Below are 22,800 nucleotides of genomic sequence, written 5' to 3'. Positions count from 1 at the left end.
TAACATGAACTAATAAATTAGATTTATATTGTATAATTTGTTCCCTCTCAATCACCTTCTATCTGGTTTGTAAAAACTTAAGCTCATCTGATCTACCCTCAACATAATTTTCTTTATGCTTGAAATCAGCCATATTTACATTGAGATCAAATTGTTCTGTGACCCCTTTCTGCCAATTTTAGTGCACCAGTATCTTTTCTTTTATTAATAAAACTGAACAAAGCATTCCTCTGCACCTTTTCTGAAGATCTGTACCCTACTGTTCTTGCCTGTATATCCCAGCATTTCTTCAAGGCCACAAACTTTCTGGGGCAGCTCTGCCAATGTACTAGTGAAGACTCAGACCACCCTAATCTATACATATGCTGGGTTGCTAACCAGCTCGTAAGGGTTGGCATTGTTTGCACATTGTTGGCATTTGATGCGTCCTACGATTATTAAAGATACCCGCCACGATCTGGTAGACCAATTCAGATTCCTCCAAGTCCTTGTAGACTGATAAAGAAAAGCTGTTGAAGTTTAGGTTTGGATCATTCAATAGGGGACGACTTTGAGTTGCTCAAAGTGACATAAGCCCAGACTTCCACTCAAATGTTGTTAGATGTGAACTCTGGGACTTACTGACAAATTTGTTGGGCGTGGCATGAACCTGTCAGCTCTACACAGAGTCCAGCAATGGGGCCAAGTCTTACTAGAATTCCCCAGCAGGGAAATGGGAAACCACCTCGGATCCTACACCAGCTCTGACATGGGGTAGGATTCAAACTCCCACCAATTTCAAAGGGGCTTTTTGTAGGGCACAGGTTGAGCTAGCAAAGGGAAAGGTAATTACCAATAATTTTTTTTACTTTAACATATTTTAATTATTTTGAAGTTTTGAGCTAAATATCTTTTTAATTAATCTTTAATTTTTGCAATTATTTACCACTTTTAATGGTTTTCGAATGTCTCAATGTATTGGTATTGGATTATTATTGTCACTTGTACCGAGGTACAGTGAAAAACTTGTCTTGCATACTGATCGTACAGGTCAATTCTTTACTCAGTGCAGTTACATTGAGTTGGTACAGAGTGCATTGATGTAGTACAGGTAAAAACAATAACAGTACAGAGTAAAGTGTCACAGCTACAGACAAAGTGCAGTGCAGGTAGACAATAAGGTGCAAGGTCACAAGGTAGATTGTGAGGTTAGAGTCCATCTCATTGTATAAGGGAACCGATCAATAGTCTTATCACAGTAGGATAGAAGCTGTCCTTAAGCCTGGTGGTATGTGCCCTCAGACTCAGAGGCATGAATGCAGAACTCGTGGGATGCTCTGGGAATATCGTGGAGAGGGCAGGCAGATAATCTGCCAATGTTACATGCACTTTAACAATAATGCTGGCCTTGTTAGGCACACCCAAATTCCTGGATTGAGTATGTTTAAAGAGCAGTTGCCAATTTTACATCTCTTGTAAGGGAGTCAGTGGAAATAGAGGAGATAAGGAAAAGCTTCAGTTCCTTGTCAGTCATTTTAAAGCATCACAAAAAAACTATATCACTCTCAGAAATTCTGCTTCAGTCTAAACTTTAAATTCGAGACAATATCTTTTTTCAGCGGCTTTATATTTTGTTCATTGAACATGACACGTGTCTGGTTACTCATAAGTCCATTTCAAGAGTCCATGTGTTAACATTTCCATCTACTGTATACTTCTGACATGGCATTTTGGTGACCTGGAAAATTTTAAATTGTCTACTAAATAGAAACAATGACACCCAATTTATGAATAAAACTACTGATAAGGGACAAACTAAGGCACAAATCTTAGTCCAGTGCTTCTTGTACAACTATACAGCAAATCAAAGGCTTCAGTCTAACATGATCTCAAAGCTTTTCAGAAAAAACCGAAGGGGTACATGGTGTGACCACAGCAGTCTGGAGATCTGAGGGCAGTAGTGGGGGAAAACTCTGTCGGTAAGTAATTTACTTACATGGCAGGAATCATTTCTAGTGAAAAACAAACAAACTGCTGGACAAACTCAGTGCGCTGAGCAGTATCTGTGGGGCGAAAGGAATTGTCGATGTTTTGGGTCAAAACCCTGCATCAGTCCTGGGATAGAGAATAACTAGGGAAAAAGTAGGGCCCACTAGGGACAGCAGGGGCAATCTGTGTATGGAGCCAGAAGGCTTAAGTGAGGTCCTGAATGAATACTTTTCATCAGTATTCACAAAGGAAACAGACTTTGTAGCTGGAGAGTGCAGTAAATGGGAAGGTGAAAATCTAGTGCAGGTCTCCATAAATAATGAGGAGGCACTTGATGCACTGGCAGGCTAAATTGTGGATAAATCCACAGGACTGGATGGGATTTATCCCAGGCTGCTGTGGGAGGCAAGGGAAAAGATAGCTGGGGCTCTGGCTAAGATTTTTAAATCTTCACTGGACACAAGTGAGGTACCAGATGACTGGAGGACAGCAAACGTGGTCCTTCTTTTCAAGAAAGGTAGCAGGGAAAAGCCAGGTAACTATAGACCTGTGAGCCTAATATCATTGGTAGGGAAGATACAGGAAAATAATTCTGAGGCAGAGGATTAATGATCACTTGGAAAGGCAGGGACTAATCAGAGACAGCCAACATGGCCTTAACAAGGGCAGATCCTGTCTGACCAATTTGATTGAATTCTTTGAAGAGATAACAAAGTGTATCAATGAGGGTAGGGCAGTAGATGTGATTTTCATGGACTTTAATAAAAGGATACTGGTTCAAAAGGTTAGGGCTCATGGGATCCAGGGCAAGATGGCAAAATGGATCCAATAGTGGGTTGGCAACAGGAGATAGAGGGTGACAATAGAGGGTTGTTTTTGTGATTGGATGTCTGTGACTTGTGGTGTCCCACGAGGATTGGTGCTGGGACCCTTGTTGGTTGTAATGTATGTGAATGACTTAGATGTCAGAGCTGTTGATATTGCGAAAGAGACTGCAGAGAGGTATCGATGTTTTGGTGAGATGGGCTAAAAATGGCATATGGAGTTTCATCCATTCAAATGTGAGGTGATGCATTTTGGGAGCACCAGTGAGGCTTGGCTATACAGCATGAATGGTGGGGTGCTGAGATGAGGAGAAATTTCTTTAGCCAGAGGGTGATGAATTTGTGGAATTCCTTGCCACGTACAGCAGTGGAGGCCAGATCATTGGAGGCGTTTAAGGAAGAGATAGATAGATATCTAAATAGTCGGGGTATCAAGGGATATGGGGATAAGGCCGGAAATTGGGGTTACTTTTGTGCCCCCCCCCCATTTCTCATTTCTTTTTCCCCTTTTCCTTGGAGCAGACTCGATGGGCCGAATGGCCTACTTCTGCTCCCTTGTCTTGTGATCTTGTGGTTGGGAGTATTGAGGAACAAAGGGAACTCGGAGTATAAGTCCATCAGTTCTTGAAGGTGGCAATGCAGGTGAACAACGTGGTCAGAAAGGCATAGGGGATACTGGTCTTCATGAGTCAGGGCATTAAATTCAGAAGTAGGGTGGTTATGCTCCAACTTCATAAAACCTTGGTCAGACCACAGCTAGAGTCATAGGGACACACGTGACCCAACTGATCCATGCCAACCAAGGCACCCATCTAAGCTAGTCCCATTTGCCCACAGTTGACCCATATTCCTCTAAACCTTCCCTATCCGTGTAACTGTCCAAGTATCTTTTAAATGTTGTTAATGGACATGCCTCAACCACTTCCTCTGGTAGCTCATTCCATAAGTGAACCACCCTCTGTTTGAAAAATTTGCCCATCAGCTTCTTACTAAATTTCTCCCATCTCACCTAAAACCTATGCCCTCTGGTTCTCGATTCCTCAATCCTGGGAAAAAGTCTGTGTGCATTCACCCTATCTATGCCCCTCATGATTTTATACACTTCTATAAATCACCTCCCTTTTTCCTATGCTCCAATGAATAAAGGCCTTACTGAAGTCCATAAAGACTATGTCTACCACCCTCAACGACCTTCTTGGTTACTTTTCTAAAAAAGTAAATCAAATTCGTGAGACATGATCTCCCATGCACAAAGCTGTGTTCACTATCCCTAATCAACCCCTGTCTTTCCAAATGCATGTATATCTTACCTCTCAGAATCCCAGTAACTTACTTACCACAGATGTTAGTCTTACTGGTCTATAGTTCCCAGGTTTTTCTTTGCAGCCCTTCCTAAATAAAGGCACAACATTAGCCATCTTCCAGTCTTCTGGCACTTCACCCGTCCCTCATGATATATCTCAGCCAGGGCTCCCGCAATTTTTTCTCTGGTTTCCCCCAGTGTTCTTGAACATACCTGGTCAGGCCCTGGAGATTTATCTACCTTCATACATTTTAAAACATCCAGCACCTCCTCTTCTGTAATGCGGACTATCCTCAAGACATCCCCATTAACAATGTCAAGTTCCAAATCTTCATGTCTTTCTCCACAGTAAAAACAGAGGAGAAATATTCATTGAGGACCTTGCCCATCTCCTACAGCTCCACACAGAGGTGTCCACTTTGGTCCTTCTGGGGTCCTATTCTCTCCCTAGTTACTCTTTTTCCTTTAATATAAAATCCCTTTGGATTCTCCTTAATCTTCGCTGCCAAAGCTATCTCATCCCCCCTTTTACCCTTCTGATTTCCTTCTTAAATATATTCCTGCATCCCCTATATTCCCCCAGCAATTCACTTGATCCCAGCTGCCTTACCTGACCCATATCTACTCTTTTTCCTGACCAGAGCCTCAATATCCCTCGTCATCCAGGGTTCCCTACTTCTCCCAGCCTTAACCTTCACTCTAACAGGAATATGCAGACCTTGAACCCTTGTTATCCCACTTTTAAAAGCCTCCCACTTCCCAGCTATTCCTTTGCCCACAAACAAAGTACTCCTATCTACTTTTGCAAGTTCCTGTCTAATATTTTTCCTAATATTCTCCTCATTTCTTCCCAGCCTTTGACAGTAAAGCTGTCTCTCTCACTGTCCAGGCCTGTTTCTCACACACATAATGTTCCTCTTGTGACCATTCCATTTCTAACTATAATTGAGGCAACAGTAAGACCAAAAGCAAAAATATAAACTTACTGCTGGTTGTCAAGTGTATCTTGATTCAGACAGACAGACCATCCATGGGTAATAGACAGGGCCTTATGAATAAATGCTAATCGGGATCAAATGACTGGAACTACATTACTTTTGCCTCTACCCACTTTACTACTGTTTATTCCTGACCCAATCTTCAAACCACTGGCAGTACAAAAGCAGGAAGCAAACACTTCTGGTGATTTTAAAAGATATCCACAGCTAATCTCAAATTAAATGGGAGAAGTTCTGTCATTTTTTTTTGTGCCTTGAATAGTTTCAGCATATCTTGGGATAATTCAGGAATCTGAATGGGATCCTGGCTGCCCTCAATCAGTGGTAATCTTGCTCCTCCTATAATAGGCACGAATAGATTCCAGACGCCTAACTTGCAAAGGTCACACATTGATTCCTTCAAGCAGTTAAAGAGCTCGTCCTATCTGCTCCCCACACGTTCTATGCAGTATCTGAAAGCTCCCTTACTCTAAGAAAAAACATTACTCCAAATCATCTTGCTTTCTTAAGGTTTGATCCAAAGGCAAAATTTCATATCCAGTTTTGTGCAGAAAACTGTCAGTCCCAGAACATCTTCTGCACCCTTTCCTCCGAACGTATTATTGCCTCTGCCTTGTCCATTTCAAGTGTGGGTGCTCTAACAACAGGATCCCAATAAATAGTTTAGTTTCCATTCCTTTGGCACTTCAATGTAATCTTCTTGAATTTCACTACACTTCTTTTAATCTCAGTTTTAGCTCCTCCTCTTCTTTTGGCAGTCTGTCAGGGGCAAGGACAACCAGCTTCCCCTCTAGTTCCATGGGTTCTGAGGTGACTGCTGAGGCCAATGTGTTATCTGCCCACTCTGCCACAGGAAGGGCTGAGGGCATTTTAAGGGCAGGTTAGTGGATAACTTGGAGGGTGGTGTATTCCTTCTGCCATCTTCACTGGGCTTCAACGTGCTTCCAATGAAGAGACCCAAGGCTCAGTGGCAAGTCAGGTACTCCTCTATTCTGATCAGTCACGAATCAGGAATTTCCATGAACTGATGAGGATGCTACATATTTCCAAAGAGGTTTTGAGAACATGCAGGAATGTTTCTGTTGCCTGAGTAATCTGATACCCGTGATGGCGCTCAGAGTAGGATGCCTTTCTCTGCATGTGGAAAATGTGGCAGACCCATCAAAGCCAGTAATGAGATCCTTAGTGCTCACTATATGGGCTTGGGAGAGAATACTAATGCTGATTCGCTCATCCTGCTGGTGGATTTGGAGGATTTTGCAGAGCCATGCTTTGAGGTGTCTGCTGTAGCTTAGTCCATGTCTCTCTCTGACTGTGCCGGCAGGCAGGGATCTCTACCGCACGGTAAATCACGGGCTTTATGTTCAGCTTGAAGTCTTGTTCTTCAAGCACTCTTTCTTCAGATTGCCAAAGGCTGCACTGGTGCATTAAAGGTGATGATAAACTTTGTTGTCAATGTCTGCCTCTGCTGAGAGCTAGCTCGCAACATATAGAAAGTGGTCCATGCTTTCAAGGGTGTCATTTTGGAACTTTATTATCAAGGGGTAGTATTGTGCAGTGGGGGGAGGATAGTGGAGACTTTTGTTTTGCGGATGTTCAGTGTAAGGCACATCCACTTGCATGCTGCGGTGAATAGGTCTATGATGATTTAGAGTGAGAGCTTGTTGTCCAAATATACGTTTACACGAGTGTAGGTTGTGTAGTGCAGCTCAATAACTGTGTTTGAAGTATTCTTGGTTCTGGAGTGGAGGTGAAAGAGATTGAATAGTTTCCCATTCAATTTGACCTTTAGATTAGCTCCACTCCAGCAGCAAGTTTGCTGACGGTTAAGTGAACACTATTAAACCAAATAGTGGGGCAGGTGGATTCGAGTGAGAGAAAATATAGAGAGTATAAGAGAAAGGACAAAGCAATAGTGCAGGGTAACAGAATGGGTAAACAGGATCTGTCAGAAAGGGACAATGCACATAAACCAGTAGGTCTAGAGTAAATGAGGAGTCAAAGAAATTAGTATCATTTAATAATTGAAAGCTGTTAAATCCCTAGGATCTAATAACGTACAGTTTAGGGCCTTGAAGGAGATGGCAACAGATTGCATAAATCTGTTCTACCACTTATGCAATTTTTGACAATTAGCATCCCATATGCTAATTGTCAAAAATTGCATAGATGGGAGAACAGATGCACAGATTAGAAGGTAGCAAATGTGCTGGAGTGGGAGAAGAGAGCGGGAGATTTGAAAAAAGGTGAGTCTCTGTGCGTGTGCTTGTGAGTTTCACCTTGCAGGAATCTAAAAGAGGTATATTTGCAAACTGTTACCAGTTGATTGGCTAATTAACAACAGTGAATAAAAGGAAGGTAGGTATAAGCGGAGCAGCCATCGTGGGAGCGGACCAGTGTTAGAGTGGAGCACTTGAGGCTTTGGCTCAAGAGGCTTCGGTGAGAGGAGGCAGAGGCTAAGGTAAGTCTCTGGTAAGTTTCTTTCTCAGATTTTTCCTTTAGTGCCAGGCTAGAGTAGTTAGAATGGCTCCAGGGTCAGTGGTGGTCCTAAGGTGCAGGAGGCAGGTAATTGGGTGACGGTCAGAAGGAAGGAGAATAGGCAGGTAGTGCAGAGTACCCCCGTGGCCGTTCCCCTCAATAACAGGTATACCGCTTTGGATACTGTTGGGGGGGGGGGAGCCACCAGGGGAAAGCCGCAGTAACCAGGTCTCTGGCACTGAGCCTGGTTGTGTTGCACAGAAGGGGAGAAGAGGAGAGAATCCTTAGTTAGGGGGCAGACAGGAGATTCTGTGGACATGAAAGAGACTTCCGGATGGTATGTTGCCTCCCGGGTGCCAGGGTCAGGGACGTCTTGGATCGGGTCCACAGCATTCTGAAGGGGGAGGGTGAACAGCCAGAGGTCATGGTATATATTGGTACCAATGACATGGGTGGGAAAAGAGATGAGGTCCTGAAGAGGGAATATAGGGAGTTTGGTAGGAAGCTGAAAAGCAGGACTTCAAGGGTACTAATGTCTGGATTGCTGCCTGTGCCACGTGCCAGTGAGGGTAAGAATAGGATGATTTGGCAGATGAATGTGTGGCTGAGGCATTGGTGCAGGGGGCAGGGTTTCAGATTTGTTGATCACTTGAACCTATTCCGGGGAAGGTACGACCTGTACAAAAGGGACGGGTTACACCTGAACTGGAGGGGGACCAATATTTTTGCGGCAGGTTTGCTAGAGCTGTTGGGGAGGGTTTAAACTAGTTTGGCAGGGGGACAAGAACCCAAGTGATAGGTCAGAGGTTAGTACATTTAGTGTAATAGTAGCTGCAGTATGTAGAAAGACTGTGAGAAAGGATAGACAGTTGAAAGGGCAAAATTGCAGTCAGTTGGATGGGCTGAAGTGTGTCTACTTTAATGCGAGAAGTATCAGGAACCAGTGTAATGAACTTAGAGCATGGGTAAGTACATGGAACTACAACATTGTGGCCATTACAGAGACTTGGTTGTCACAAGGGCAGGAATGGCTGCTGGATATTCCGGGGTTTTGATGTTTCAAAAGGGACAGAGAATGAGGTAAAAGAGGTCGGTTAGTGGCTTTGCTGATCAGGGACAGTGTCACAGCTCTAGAAAGGGAGCATGTCCAGGAGGGATCGTCTACTGAGTCAGTGTGGGTGGAAGTCAGAAACAAGAAGGGAGCAATCACTCTATTGGGAGTATTCTACAGACACCACAATAGCAGCAGAGATGCTGAGGAGCAGATTGGGAGGCAGATTTTGGAAAGGTACAAAAATAGCAGGGTTGTTGTCATGGGTGATTTCAACTTCCCTAATATTGATTGGCACCTCCTTAGTGTAAAGGGGATAGATGGGTTAGAGTTTGTTAGGTGTGTTCAGGAAGGATTCCTGACACAGTATGTGGACAGGCCGACTAGAGGAGAGGCCGTACTGGACCTGGTACTAGGCAATGAGCCTGATCAGCTTTCAGATCTCTTGGTGGGAGAACATTTTGGAGACAGTGGCCATAACTCCTTGACATTGACCATAGCCTTGAAGAGGGATAGGAGCAAACGATATGGGAAAGTATTTAATTGGGGGAGGGGGAATTATGATGCTATTAGGCAGGAACTTGGGATTGTAAATTAGGAACAGATGTTCTTGGCGAAGTGCACAACGGAAATGTGGAGGTTGTTTAGGGAGTACTTGCATGGGTTTCTGGATAGGTTTGTCTCATTGAGGCAGGGTAAGGATGGTAGAGTCAAGCAACCATGGTTGACAAGAGATGTAGAATATCTTGCCAAGAGGAAGAAAGATGCTTACCAAAGGTTTAGAAAGTGAGGATCAGACAGGGCTCTGGAGAGTTACAAGGTAGCCAGGAAGGAGCTTAAGAATGGACTTAGGAGAGCTAAAGGGGGCATGAGAAGGCCTTGGCGAGTAGGATTAAGGAAAACCTTAAAGTGTTCTACATGTATGTGAAGAATAGGAGGATGACTAGAGTGAGGGTAGGACCAATCAGGGATAAGAGGAAACATGTGCCTAGAGTCGGAAGACGTAGGGAAGATCCTTAATGAATACTTTGCTTCAGTATGCACCAGTGAGAGAGACTTTGATGTTTGTGGGGATGGTGTACAATAGGCTGATACACTAGGGCATGTTGACATGAGGAAAGAGGATGTGCTGGAACTTTTGAAAAACATTAGGATAGATAAGTCACCATGGCCAGACGGGATATATCCAAGGTTATTACAGGAAGTGAGGGAAGAAATTGCTGTGCCTTTGGCGATGATCTTTACAACAGGACATTGTTAGGATGCAGAGCTGGGCTGAGAAGTGGCAGGTGGAGTTCAACCTGGAAAAGTGTGAAGTGAAACACTTTGGAAGATTGAATTTGAAGGCAGAATACAAGGTTAGTGGCAGGACTCTTAGCAGTGTGAAGGGACAGAGGGATCTTGGGATCCACATCTACAGATCCCTCAAGTTTGCTGTGCAGGTTGATAGGGTTGTTAAGAAGGCATATGGTATGTTGGCCTTTATTAGTTGGGGTATGGAGTTCAAGAACCATGAGGTAATGTTGCAGCTCTATAAAACTCTGGTTCGACCACACTTGAAGTATTGTGTTCAGTTCTGGTCGCCTCATTATAGGAAGGATGTGGAAGCTTTAGATCAAGTAAACTGGGCCGAAATTCTCTAGAGTTCAGAAGAATGAGAGGTGATCCCATTAAACGTACTAAGATTTTTTAGGGCTTGACAGGAGAGATGTAGATTTGAGGTTTCCCATGACTGGGGTGTTTAGAACCAGTAATATGAGATGGACTGTGATCTCACGATCTACCTTGTTGTGACCTTGCACCTTATTGCACTGCACTTTCTCTGTAGCTGTGACACTTTACTCTGTACTGTTCTTGCTTTTACCTGTACTACATCAATGCACTCTGTATTAACTCACTGTAAGTGCACTGTGTAATGAATTGACCTGTACGATCAGTATGCAAGACAAGTTTTTCACTGTACCTCGGTACAAGTGACAATAATAAACCTATACCAATACCAATGACATTCTCTAAATAAGGGGTTGATCATTCAGAACAGAGACAAGAGGAAGCTTCTTCACCCAGGTGTGGAGCATCTTTGGAATTCTCCATCCAAGTGGCTCAGTTCAAGATTATATTCAAGATGGAGATCAATAGGTTTTTAGAAATTATGGGAATCAAGGAATATGGGGAATGCCTTCTCAGAACTCAGAGAACTGCAATGGAAGCAGGATGCCCTCGATCCCAAGGGTCTCCCTAGGCAGAAGATATATGTATATATTTTTATCTTAACTGGGGTTCTTTTGTGATTGTGATATTATTTGACTGATTTCAATTCAGGTGTCTAAAATCTTGACTATACACGAGCAATATATTTGAAAATTGTAACATTCTCTCATTTCACTCAGATGCCAACTTCGCAAATTATTCATTACCATACACAGGATAAAAAGAAGCTTCTGCTGTTCATTTCATTTATTATAAAGATCCTTATCATAACAATATATTTGTTTCCAAGTCAATAATTTTCCTTGCTGTAAAGCTAATAAAATGGAATCCCACCATGCATTGTTTCCTGCATAGAGCAACATTTCCAGATAGTCAATAATTTTTGGTCCATTAATTTAATTGAATGAAATTATAGAGGAATAAACATTCTGAAAATGCACTCCATAGGGAGCATATGATAGTGGAATGATTATTAACTATACTGTACTTAAAAACTGCTTAACTGTTATCAAACTGTACAGGAACCTTTTACAAAATCTTTCAGATTAATTTACAGATTAAGTTTACAAATGATATTTATGGAAAACTACCAACCTTTAAAATTTGGCCGTATTCTTGGGTCATATGAGACAAGCAATCTGCTGAGAATGTTACTGGTTGAGTTTGCGGGAGTCCGTGCAAGATCTTCCGCTGACTGTTCTCTGCAACAGAAAATAAATATATTTGGAATGTTTAGTTCCAGTGGCCGAACTGATCGTCAATTGATTTTGTCTTCAATATGGGTGTGCCAACATCCATTCCAACATTTGGCTGATGAGTTTTTTAAAACCCACTAGTCCTGATCATAAAGGATGGGGCATGGGCACTGGATAGAATGGACTTAGTTTGGAAATTAAACAAATATTACGTGCCTAATTTTATAGAAGAAAATACAAAAGAAATCTCAAGAACAGTGGAGAACAACATATCTAGAGAGAATGAGGAGCTGAAAGGCATTGATATTCGTAAAAGAAAATGTCAGAGAGTTATACAGCTTGGAGACAGGCCATTCACCCCAATACATCCATGCTGATCATCAAACACTCCAGGATATGATAACTTGCATCCAAGGTATTGAAAAGGTTGATGATGGAGATTGTGGTTGTCATCTTTCAGAATTCCACAGATTCCAGAATAGTTGCCATGAATTGGAAGGTAGCAAACCTAACCCCACTATTTGAGAATGTAGGGAGACAGAAAAGAGGGAGCTAGACCAAGGAGTCTGACATCAGTAGTGTGGAGAATGTTAATATCTATTGTTAAGGAAATAGTAACAATAATAGTAATAGTAAATAAAAATTAAATTGGCAAAGTCAACATGGATTAATGAAAGGGAAATTATGCTTATTAATTCTGTTACAGATTTTTGAGATTATAACCAGAATAGATGAGGTGACCCTATAGATGTGGTATGTTTGGATGCTGAGAAGGCCCTCAATAAGTTACCAGTGAGGAGCTGATGAAATAAACTTAGAGCACATGGGGTTGGGAGCACAATGCTGATATGAATTGAGGATCAGTTAACAAACAGAAAGAAAGTAGGAATAATTTTCAAGTTGAGTGTGCCCAGTTGGATTCCACAGGGATTACTACAGGAACCCCAACTGTTCACAATCTATATCATGATTTGGATGAAGGGACCTAGTACAATATGTCCAAGTTTGCTGATGAGGCAAGGCAGTGTGAATTGTGGGGAGGATGCAAATAGGCTTCAACAAATGGTAACAAGGTAGTGTATGGGTGAAGACATGGCACATGGAATATAATGTGAAACAAAATGTGAAGTCGTTTATTTTGGTAGAAAAAAAATAAAAACAGACTATTTTTTTAAAGAGATTGTGAAAGTGTTGGTTTCAGAGGAACCTGGGTGTCAGTGGACATGAATCGCTAAATATTAACATGGAGGTACAGCAAGTAATTAGGAAGGCTAACTATACGTTGGACTTTATTACAAAAGGAGTCGAGGTCAAGCATACAGACATCTCACTAGAATTAGATAGGGCCTGATGAGACCATACTTACAATATTATGTAATGTTCAGGTTTCCTTACCTAAGGAAGGATATGATATCACAGGATTGATTCCTGGGATTAGGATTGTCTTGTGAAAGACATCAAGCAGATTGGGCCTATACTCTTCAGAGTATAAAAAAGTGAGACCATATGTAGCTCTTATAGCACCTGACAAGGAAGATGCAGGGATGATGTTTTCTCATGGCTATGATATCTTGAACCAGGATCACTATCTCAAAATAAGGGACTGTCCACTTGGACAGAAATAAAAAATTACTTCAACAAGAGGATAACGAACCTTTGAATTTTCTAGCCAAGAAGGCGACAGAGGCTCAGTCACCAATATATTCAGGGCAGAGACAGATAAATTTTGGATATTAAGGGAATCAAAGGATATCACAAGATCACAAGACAAGGGAGCAGAAGCAGGCCATTCGGCCCATCGAGTCTGCTCCAAGGAAAAGGGAAAAAGAAATGGGGTGGGGAAAAAAAAACTATTCTAATCCCATTTTCCAGCCTTATCCCCATATCCCTTGATACCCTGACTATTTAGATATCTGTCTATCTCCTCCTTGGACACCCCCACTGATCTGGCCTCCACTGCTGTGCGTGGCAAGGAGTTCCACAATTTCACCACCCTCTGGGTAAAGAAATTTCTCCTCATCTCTGTCTTGAAACTGTACCCTCTAATTCTAAGATTGTGCCCTCTGGTCCTGGACTCGCCCACCAAGGGAAACAGCCTAGCCACATCTACTCTATCCTTACCTGTCAACATTTTAAATGTCGCTACGAGGTCCCCTCTCATCCTTCTGTACTCCAGTGAGTACAGTCCAGAGAGCCGACAAACGCTCATCATACTTAAGCCCTTTCATTCCCGGAATCATTCTCGTAAATCTCCTCTGAACCCTCTCCAACGTCAGCACATCCTTCCTAAGATGTGGGGCCCAAAACTGCGCACAGTATTCCAAATGAGGCCTCACTAGTGGCCCGTAGAGCCTCATCAACACTTCCTTACTTTTATACACTATACCTCTCGAGATGAATGCCAACATAGCATTTGCTTTCTTAACCACCGATCCAACCTGGTGGTTAACTTTTAAGGTATCCTGTACGAGTACCCCCAAGTCCCTTTGTACTACCGTACTATCAATCTTCTCTCCTTCTAGATAATAATCTACCCGCTTATTTCTGCTTCCAAAGTGTACAAAAGGACATTTCTCAACATTGAATCTCATCTGCCATTTCCTTGCCCATTCTCCTAAACTGTCTAGGTCCCTCTGCATCCTTTCTATTTCCTCTATGCTCCCTACTCCTCCACTTATCTTGGTGTCATCCGCAAACTTAGCCACACAACCATTTATTCCATCATCCAAATCATTGATGTACAAGGTAAAAAGGAGCGGCCCAACACCGACCCCTGCGGCACACCACTAGTAACCGGTAACCAACCAGAACGAGATCCTTTTATTTCCACCTTTGCTTCCTGCCAACCAGCCAATGCTCCACCCATTTTGGCTACCCTACCCATAATTCCATGACCTCTCATCTTATTAATCAGTCTCTTGTGAGGCACCTTATCGAAGGCCTTTGAAAGTCTAATACACAACGTCTACCGCCTCTCCCTTATCCACCCTACCTGTGATTTCTTCAAAAAACTCCAATAGGTTGGTCAGACAGGACCTCCCCTTCACAAAACCATGTTGACTAGGTCCAATCTTGCCTTGCGCCTCTAGGTATTCGGTAACCTCCTCCTTGAGGATAGATTCCAATAATTTTCCCACCACTGACGTCAGACTAATAGGTCTGCAATTGCCTTTGTGCTGCCTCCCACCTTTCTTATACAACGGAACTACATTCGCTACTCTCCAGTCCTCCGGAACCATGCCAGAATCTATCGATTCCTGAAAAATAATCGCCAATGCCTCCGCTATCTCTACAGCCACCTCCTTCAGAACCCGGGGATGCACCTCATCCGGTCCGGGAGACTTATCAGTCTTAAGCCCCTTTAGTTTTCCTAGCACCTTCTCCCTATTAATCTCAACTGAACTCAGTTCCAATTCGTGAGACTCCTGACTAACGGGCACATTGCTTATGTCCTCCACGGTGAAGACCGATGCAAAATATTCATTCAATTCCCTTGCCATCTCACTATCGTCCATTATAATACCTCCTGCACCGTTATCAATTGGTCCTATGTCAACCCGTGTCTCTCTTTTATTCCTTATGTATTTAAAAAAACTCTTAGAATCCTTCCGAATGTTGTCCGCCAGCTTCCTTTCGTAACTCATCTTTGCTTTCCTAATGACCTTCTTAGTTTCTCTCTGCAGATTTTTAAAAACTTTCCAATCTTCTGTTTTCCCACTAATTTTTGCTACTTTGTACGCCGCCCCTTTTGCTTTTATTTTATCCTTCACCTCCCGCGTTATCCACATCTGTGCCTTTTTTCCATTCAAAACCTTCTTTTTTCTTGGAATATATCTGTCCTGCATTGTCCCTTATTTCCTGTAGAAATTTCTTCCATTTCTCCTCTGCTGTCCCTCCAGCTAACTTACTCCTCCAATCAATTGGGCCAACTCTTCTCTCATACCTTTGTACTTTCCCTTATTCCACCTGAAATATCGATACACCAGTTATCAGCTTCTCCTTCTCAAACTTGAAACTAACTCAATCATATTGTGATCACTTGTTCCCAGTGGTTCCATTACCTTTAGTTCCCTAATCACCTCGGGTTCACTACACAGCACCCAATCCAAAACAGCCGATCCCCTGGTGGGCTCCTCAATAAGTTGCTCCAGAAAAACATCCCTTGACATTCCACAAACTCACTCTCCTGAGTACTACCGCCTTGCTGGGATTTCCCAGTCCACCTTCATGTTAAAATCCCCCATAATTATCTTCACATTGTCACTCTGGCACGCTTTTTCTATCTCAATCTGCAACTTATGGTCCACTTCCTGACTGCTGTTCGGGGGCCTATATATGACTGCTACTATTGTCCTTTTACCCTTGCTACTTCTTAGCTCCACCCATAAGGATTCCACGTCCTCTGACCCAATGTCCTTCCTTTCTATTGATTTTATATCGCTACTAACCATCATGGCCACACCTCCCCCCTCTGCCTACCCGCCTATCCTTCCTATACACTGTATACCCCTTGACATTCAGTTCCCAATCACATCCATCATGAAGCCATGACTCAGTGATTGCAACGATGTCATATTTATTAACCTGTAGTTGTGCCACTAGGTCATCTACTTTATTCCTGATGCTACGTGCATTTAAATATAGTACGTTTAGACTGGTATCTGCTATTGATTTTATTGTACTTCTATTGTTCAGCAGATTATCCTGACTTTCTAACCTGTCCATCCTTCTTACTATCTTCGCTACCTACTATCTTAGACATGTTCGTGTAGACCTCATCCCCTATCCTAACATTCAGTATCCTAACATCCTCATCCCCGATCCTAACATTCTGTATCCTAACATCCTGATTTGTTGTACTTCTATTATTCAGTAAATTATCCTGACTTATCACCAGCCTGTCATTCTTGCCATCCTCAATAGGATTCGTTTCTATACACTTCCTTCCCTCACCTTAGCATCTTGTAACCTAGCATCCTGGTTACCATCCCCCTGCCAGATCAGTTTTAAACCCTCCCCTACAACTAAATTAAACATTCCCGCCAGGATATTGGACCCTTTGGAGTTTAGGTGCACCCATCCTTAGCAAATAGGTCTTGCCTCCCCCAAAAAAGGTCCCAGGTATCCAAGAATCTGAAGCCCTGCCCCTTGCACCAGTCACTCAGCCACGCATTTAACTGCCAGAGCTTTCTATTCTTCCTGTCACTGACACGCGGCATGGGTAGTAGTCCTGAGATTACTACCCTTGAGGTCCTACTTTTCAACCTTCTCCCTAATGCCTTGTATTCCTCCTTCAGGACCTCTTCTCTTTTTCTACCTACATCATTGGTACCTACATGTACCAAGATTTCTGGCTGCTCACCCTCCCGTCTCAGAATATTCTCGACACGGTCCGTGATATCCCGTACCCTAGCACCAGGGAGGCAACACACCATCCGAGACTCATTATCGCTATCGCAGAATCTGCTATCCGTACCCCTTACTATCGAATATAGGGTTACTATGGGAAAGTAACTGTTCCTGTCTGCACTTGTCTGCTTTAGTCTGTGGCTGCTGTAATCATGTGCTCCTGTCTGCGCCTGTCATTTCCTCTTTTTATCTCTCCAATACTGACTCCTTCTTTCTCCACTTGTCTGATCCTGTCCGCTCTTTATATCTCCCGTTTCACCACTCTGAGCCAGGCTCGTTATTGACATCAACAGACTCAGGGGTGGTACCCGAGGACTGGAAAATTGCAAGTGTTACACTCCAGTGCAAAAAAAGAGTATAGCAACAAACTCATTAACTTTAGGCCAGTTGGTTTAATATCAGTGGTGGGGAAATTGTAGAAACAATAATTAGGTAAAGAATTAACAGTTACTTGCACAGATATGGAACAGATCACAGGCAAATCATATCTAACTAACCTGAGAGACTTTTTAAGTTCATTGAAGGTTGATGAAAGAAATGCAGTTGATGTGGAATATTTGCATTTCCAAATGGCATTTAATGAGATGCCACATAACAGGCTTGTTGTTAAGATCTAAGGCCATGAATAAAAAGGATTGAGCAGTGTGAATGGAACATTGACTCAGTAACTGAAATGGAGAGCAGTGGTGAGGCAGAGCGAGGTTCTTTCTCGGACTGAAGAGAAGATTATAGTTAAGTTCCCATGAGGGACTGGGGTGTACAAGGCATAATTTCCAGCTTTGCAAATGAGACAAAACCTGAAGGTGTTGTGGACTGTGGGGAGAACAACAACAGACATGAAAACACTGACAAGTTGCTGGATTGGGTGGATAGATGGCAGATGAAATTTAATGATGAGAAATGTGAAGTATCACATTTTAATAAGAAGAATGAGAAGAGGCAATATAAACTACAGGATATAAATCTAAAAGGGGTACCAGATCAGAGATCTAGTGTTGTATTTGCATAGTTCACTGAAGGTGCCAGGGCAGCTTGAGAAAGTGGTTAAAAAACATATGGGATTCTGTATTTTATATATAGAGGCTTAAAAAGCAAAAGCAAGGAAGTCAGGATTAACCTTCATAACACATTTGTTTAGCCACAACTGGATTATACTGCCAATTTGGTGAGTGTACAGAAATAGGGTACCTTAGTTATCTGGACAGACTGGAATGACTGGGTTGTTCTCCTTGGAGAAGAGGAGGTTGCAAAGGAGCATATAGGCAGAGTAGGTATAGGCAGAGTACACAGAGAGAAACTGTTCCCATTGACGGAGTGGTCAAAAACTAGGGATCTAAGACCAAAGGTGATTTGACAATAGAACCAAAAGTGAGGAAAACATTTTTACACAGCCAGTGGTTTGGGACTGGAATGTACTGCCAATGGAGGAAGATTCAATTGAAGCATTCATAACAGTGCTTGATAATTAACTAAAAGGAAGTTATTTACAGCGGCATGGAGAGAGGGCAGGGATTGTAATTACCTGAATTGCTCTTGCATTGAGCCAGTAAAGGCCAGCTGAATGGGCCTTTTCCTCACCAATCCTCCAGCCAATAGCCTTTCAAGGCTGTTCTTAGAAATAGGTAACTCAAATATAAATGAATATATTACTGATGAATTAGCAGAGTAGAGGCAGGAATAGGCAGTATGAAGGTGAAAGAAATGTTGCTCGTGACAGAGAGGATTTTTTGTTTGGTAGCTCACCATGGGGACAAAGAGAAGGTCAGACTTGTGATCTGACAGGTTAAAGAGAAGGATGGAATTTATAGTGGAGACTGATGGCAATGAGCTTATTCATCCCAAAATTGTGCCTCAGGAAATTAATGCTCACACATACTAGGTATCAAAATATTGAATGTGAAGCCATGCTATTAATCATAAGAAATAGGGAGTGGGCCTTTCACCCCCTCATACCTTCTACATTATTCAATATGATCATGTTTGAACTTTTCCCTTAGTGCCACCTTACAGCACGATTAAATCATGCAAGGAGAAGAATTTACTCCTCATGCCAAGTTTAAGAGATCAACGCCTGATCCTGAGACTAAACCCCTTAGTTTTAGATTCCCCAGCTTCTTTAACAAACCTCTTCATAATCTTATTAGTTTTGATGAGATTACCTTTCACTTTCCTAGAATCCTAATAGTGTAGGCTATTTTGCTCAGCCTTTCCTCATAAGGCAACACCACAGCCAAGGAAGCAATCTCGTGAATCTTTGCTGCAGTGTCTCAAAGTATATCATTCCTTAAAGTAGAATAGTTTTAAAGTACAAATATACAAATCTTTGAATTGCGTTTGCAAGTTGATAAAGATGCTAAAAAGAATCCTTGTCTTTAAATTTAAGATTTGTTCTAGTTTCAGAATTAGATTTGTCACTCTCAATCTGCATGTAAAAATTCTATATTATGATCTGTTGATACCCAGAGGGGCCCTTTGCTATGTGATTACCCATTAATCTTGTCTCATTAACAGAATCAAAGTATCACTGAGTTACAGAAAGATTTACAGAACAGAAAAAGATCATTTTGGCATTGAGCTGTAGACAAGAGCAATCTAGCTAGTTCCACTCCCTGCCTTCTCACCATTGTCCTGCAAACTTTTTTTTTTCCTTTCATATAGTTATCCAGTTTCTTCTAAACCCACGATTGCATCTTTCCCCACTAAACAGACAGTCTGGGAGTGCATTCCAGACCCTAACAACTGACTCCATGTAAAATTGTTTGGTTCTGTTACCAGTTAACTTCATTCTATGTACCCTCGTTCTTGACTCTTCCACCAATGGGACCAGTTTCTTCTAACCACTCCATTAAGACCCATTCATAATTTTAAATAACTCCAGCAGATCCTCGTCGCAACTTCTCCATTCAAAGAGAACCTCAGCTTCTCCAGTCTATCTAGGTATTAAAGTCCTCATTTCTGGAATCATTCTAGTAATTTTCCTCTGCACCCTTTCTAAGGCCTTCATATCTTAAAGTGTGGCCTCTAGACTGGACACAATACTCCAATTGTGTCAAATTGGTGCTTTATTAAAGTTTGTTATGACTTCCTGAACTTGAACTGTGTACCTCTATGTATAAATATTTATAATGTCCAGGATCTTAAATGATTAGTTCAACTGCATTCTCAATCTACCTTGTGTTTATGCATATTTACCCATAGATCTCTTTGTTCCTATGTAGAGTCACAGAGAGATACAGCATGGAAACAGGCCCTTTAGTCTGCCAACTCCATGACGACCATTAAGCATTCATTCTTACAATAATCCTACCCTAACCATCAACTCCCCTAGATTCTACCCCTCATCTATACATTAGGGGCAATCTACAGTGATCAATTAACCAATCAACCCACACATTTTTAGGATGTGGGAAGAAACTGGAGTACCACAAGGAAACCCATGCTGTCACAGGGTGAACATACAGACTCCACACAGACAGCACCAGAGGCCAGGATTGAACCTGGGTCACTGGAAATGTGAGGCAGCTACTCCACTACCTGCACCACTGTGCCACCCTCTAGAATTGATGTAACTACTGAACTGGTGTAAGTGGTGCAAGAATTACTTCTCCTAGTTTACATTGACTGTTCTAATCTGTGTCGTTATCTGCCCAGTTCATCAGCCTCTCTACATTCTCTTGAAGTCTATTATTATCCACCTCATGGTTCAACAATGCTTCTAAATTTTGTGTCATGTGCAAATTTGGAATTTTGCCTATAGAGCCACATCCAAGTCATTAATATGTGTTGAGAAAAGCAGTGATCCTGGTATGACAGCTGGGAAACACCAATATATATTTGCTTGCAGTCTGGAAAACCAGCATTCAATCTGGTTCTCACTTGTATTATCAACCTGACATTTTGCACATGCCTTTTTTTTTGCTTTATTTTATTCTTTATCTCTTTGTTCATCAAAGAAGTTCTGGCTTTAATTATCTTCCTCCCTCATGGGAAAGTATCTGGACTCTTAAACCACGTTCTCCTTAAAGGCTATTCATTATTCAGTGACATTTTTGATTGCTAATCTTTGATTCCAATTTACCCGGTCCAGACCTGTTCCTATCTCATAGAAACTGGCCTTCCTCCAATTGACCATTTTAACTTGAGTTAATCTGAATGTTATGATACCACGATTGGTGCTCGTTAAATGTTATCCCCATTCCCTGATACCTGTTCCACTTGGTCTGCGTCATTTCCCAGAACTATTCAGCAATAACCAGATTTGAAATAACCTTTTATCTGGATAGATCCGCAAATATTGTTCTAGAAAATTGTCTTGTAGTAGCTGCAGGAGGTAGCATTTAAGTTTAGGTTCACAGAGTCAAGATTGAACCATATCAGAAAATTGAATTTCATCCAGCAAGAAATTTAATGATCTCATACATATGGTCAATGAGTACATCATCAAATCCCACCTCTCAACACTTACTCCAATAGCCTTCCCATTTCTCCATGCTAATCACACCCATTTTCATTGAATAAAATTCCATCAATCAGGTCTCCTCACCCACATTTTAATGTTCAATCACATAGATAAACAATTACCATTCATCCAACAACCACAAGTATATCTCACAGCTTTCACACATTGGCAGGCACATCGCCCATACACATTTTATGACATTCATCAATACACTAACTTCTCCTTTGCAGGATAAGATGGCACATGACTTTCGCAAGCAGAAACTAACTGGTGAGAGACAAGCTCAGTCATTATTGGTGCGGCCACCACTGTCTCTGTAGGCAGATATGGCTCAACAATCACTGTAGATGACTGATCCTCCTTATCTAATCTTCCCTCTTACCCAAATTCATGCTTCTGTATGACTCTGTTAATCCAGCGCAATTGAGACTTTGGTGGTGGCAGACCAGTAGATCTTTCAGACTAATGGATGTTATTGCCATTAATACTCTAACACTTCTTCACTTTTTTATTTAGGTGTTGCACAGTGGAATAATTAATTTTCCAATGAACCCAGTAAGTTTAAAGGGAGTGCAGGAATCAAGGTCCCAGTAAGTTTCAGGGGAGCATGGGAAACAGAACGAGGTGAGTGTAAACAAAGTGTGGGAACTGGGACTCCAGCATGTGAAAGGGAGCATGGTAACTGGAGCCTTGGTGAATGTAAGAGAGGGCAGGTAACAGGGCCCTGGTGAGTGAAAGAAGTGAGTGAAAGGGAGCATGGAACAGAGACTCCAGTGAGTGAAAGGGAGCATGGAACAGAGACTCCAGTGAGTGAAAGGGAGCATGGGAATTGGGACCCTGGTGAGTGAAAGGGAATGCAGGTAACAGGGCCCTGGTGAGTGAAAGAAAGCAAGGAACCGTGCTGTGCTGTGTTGTAGGGAGCATGGAAATCAGCACCCAATGATGCTGAATCATTGGGATTTCTAATTATCAGAGTTTTACTGTATTCTCATAATCTCTTCTGATTTTCAAGCTGCAGATAATATCACCTTTCCCTCATCCTCAAAAAACCCATGTACTGTAGCCGCACGCAACGCGCTACTAAAGGAACACCCGGAGGCAGAGAGCGCTGAACTCAAAAAAACCCTTTACTGATTCAAAATCGCGCGCTTAAATCTCCCATCCCATGGGCCCCTGCGACCCGCAGGGCGGACGTGACGTCCGACTGTCCTCGAAGGGTCCGCCCCGAGCGGGTAGTTCCAAACGCGCTCCCGCGTGTCTGCCTGCGGCTCCTGATGACGGTTGGAGTCCCGCGTGTGTGGGCCGCCACAGTACCTTTCTTCTTTCATTTAAAGGAGAAGCCTGACTTGGTCAGGCAAAAGCCTTTGAGTGAGACACACTTCATTTGATCATTGACAACTGAGC

The 22,800-nt window shown here is 42.3% G+C and overlaps 1 protein-coding gene across 1 annotated transcript in view; it reads right to left on the bottom strand.

The window, feature by feature from the left end:
- The window catches only part of glrbb (glycine receptor, beta b), a 114,170-nt gene that overhangs the window by 61,867 nt on the left and 29,503 nt on the right, over nt 1–22,800 (bottom strand). Inside the window, exon 3 of the mRNA XM_052037880.1 lies at nt 11,428–11,534. Within this exon, the coding sequence (XP_051893840.1) occupies nt 11,428–11,534 (107 nt within the window). The remainder of the gene's footprint in view (nt 1–11,427; nt 11,535–22,800) is intronic.

This window comes from Pristis pectinata, chromosome 2, assembly GCF_009764475.1.
Source record: "Pristis pectinata isolate sPriPec2 chromosome 2, sPriPec2.1.pri, whole genome shotgun sequence".
Classification (NCBI taxonomy): domain Eukaryota; kingdom Metazoa; phylum Chordata; class Chondrichthyes; order Rhinopristiformes; family Pristidae; genus Pristis; species Pristis pectinata.
This window is presented reverse-complemented; position numbering and strand designations above follow the sequence as displayed.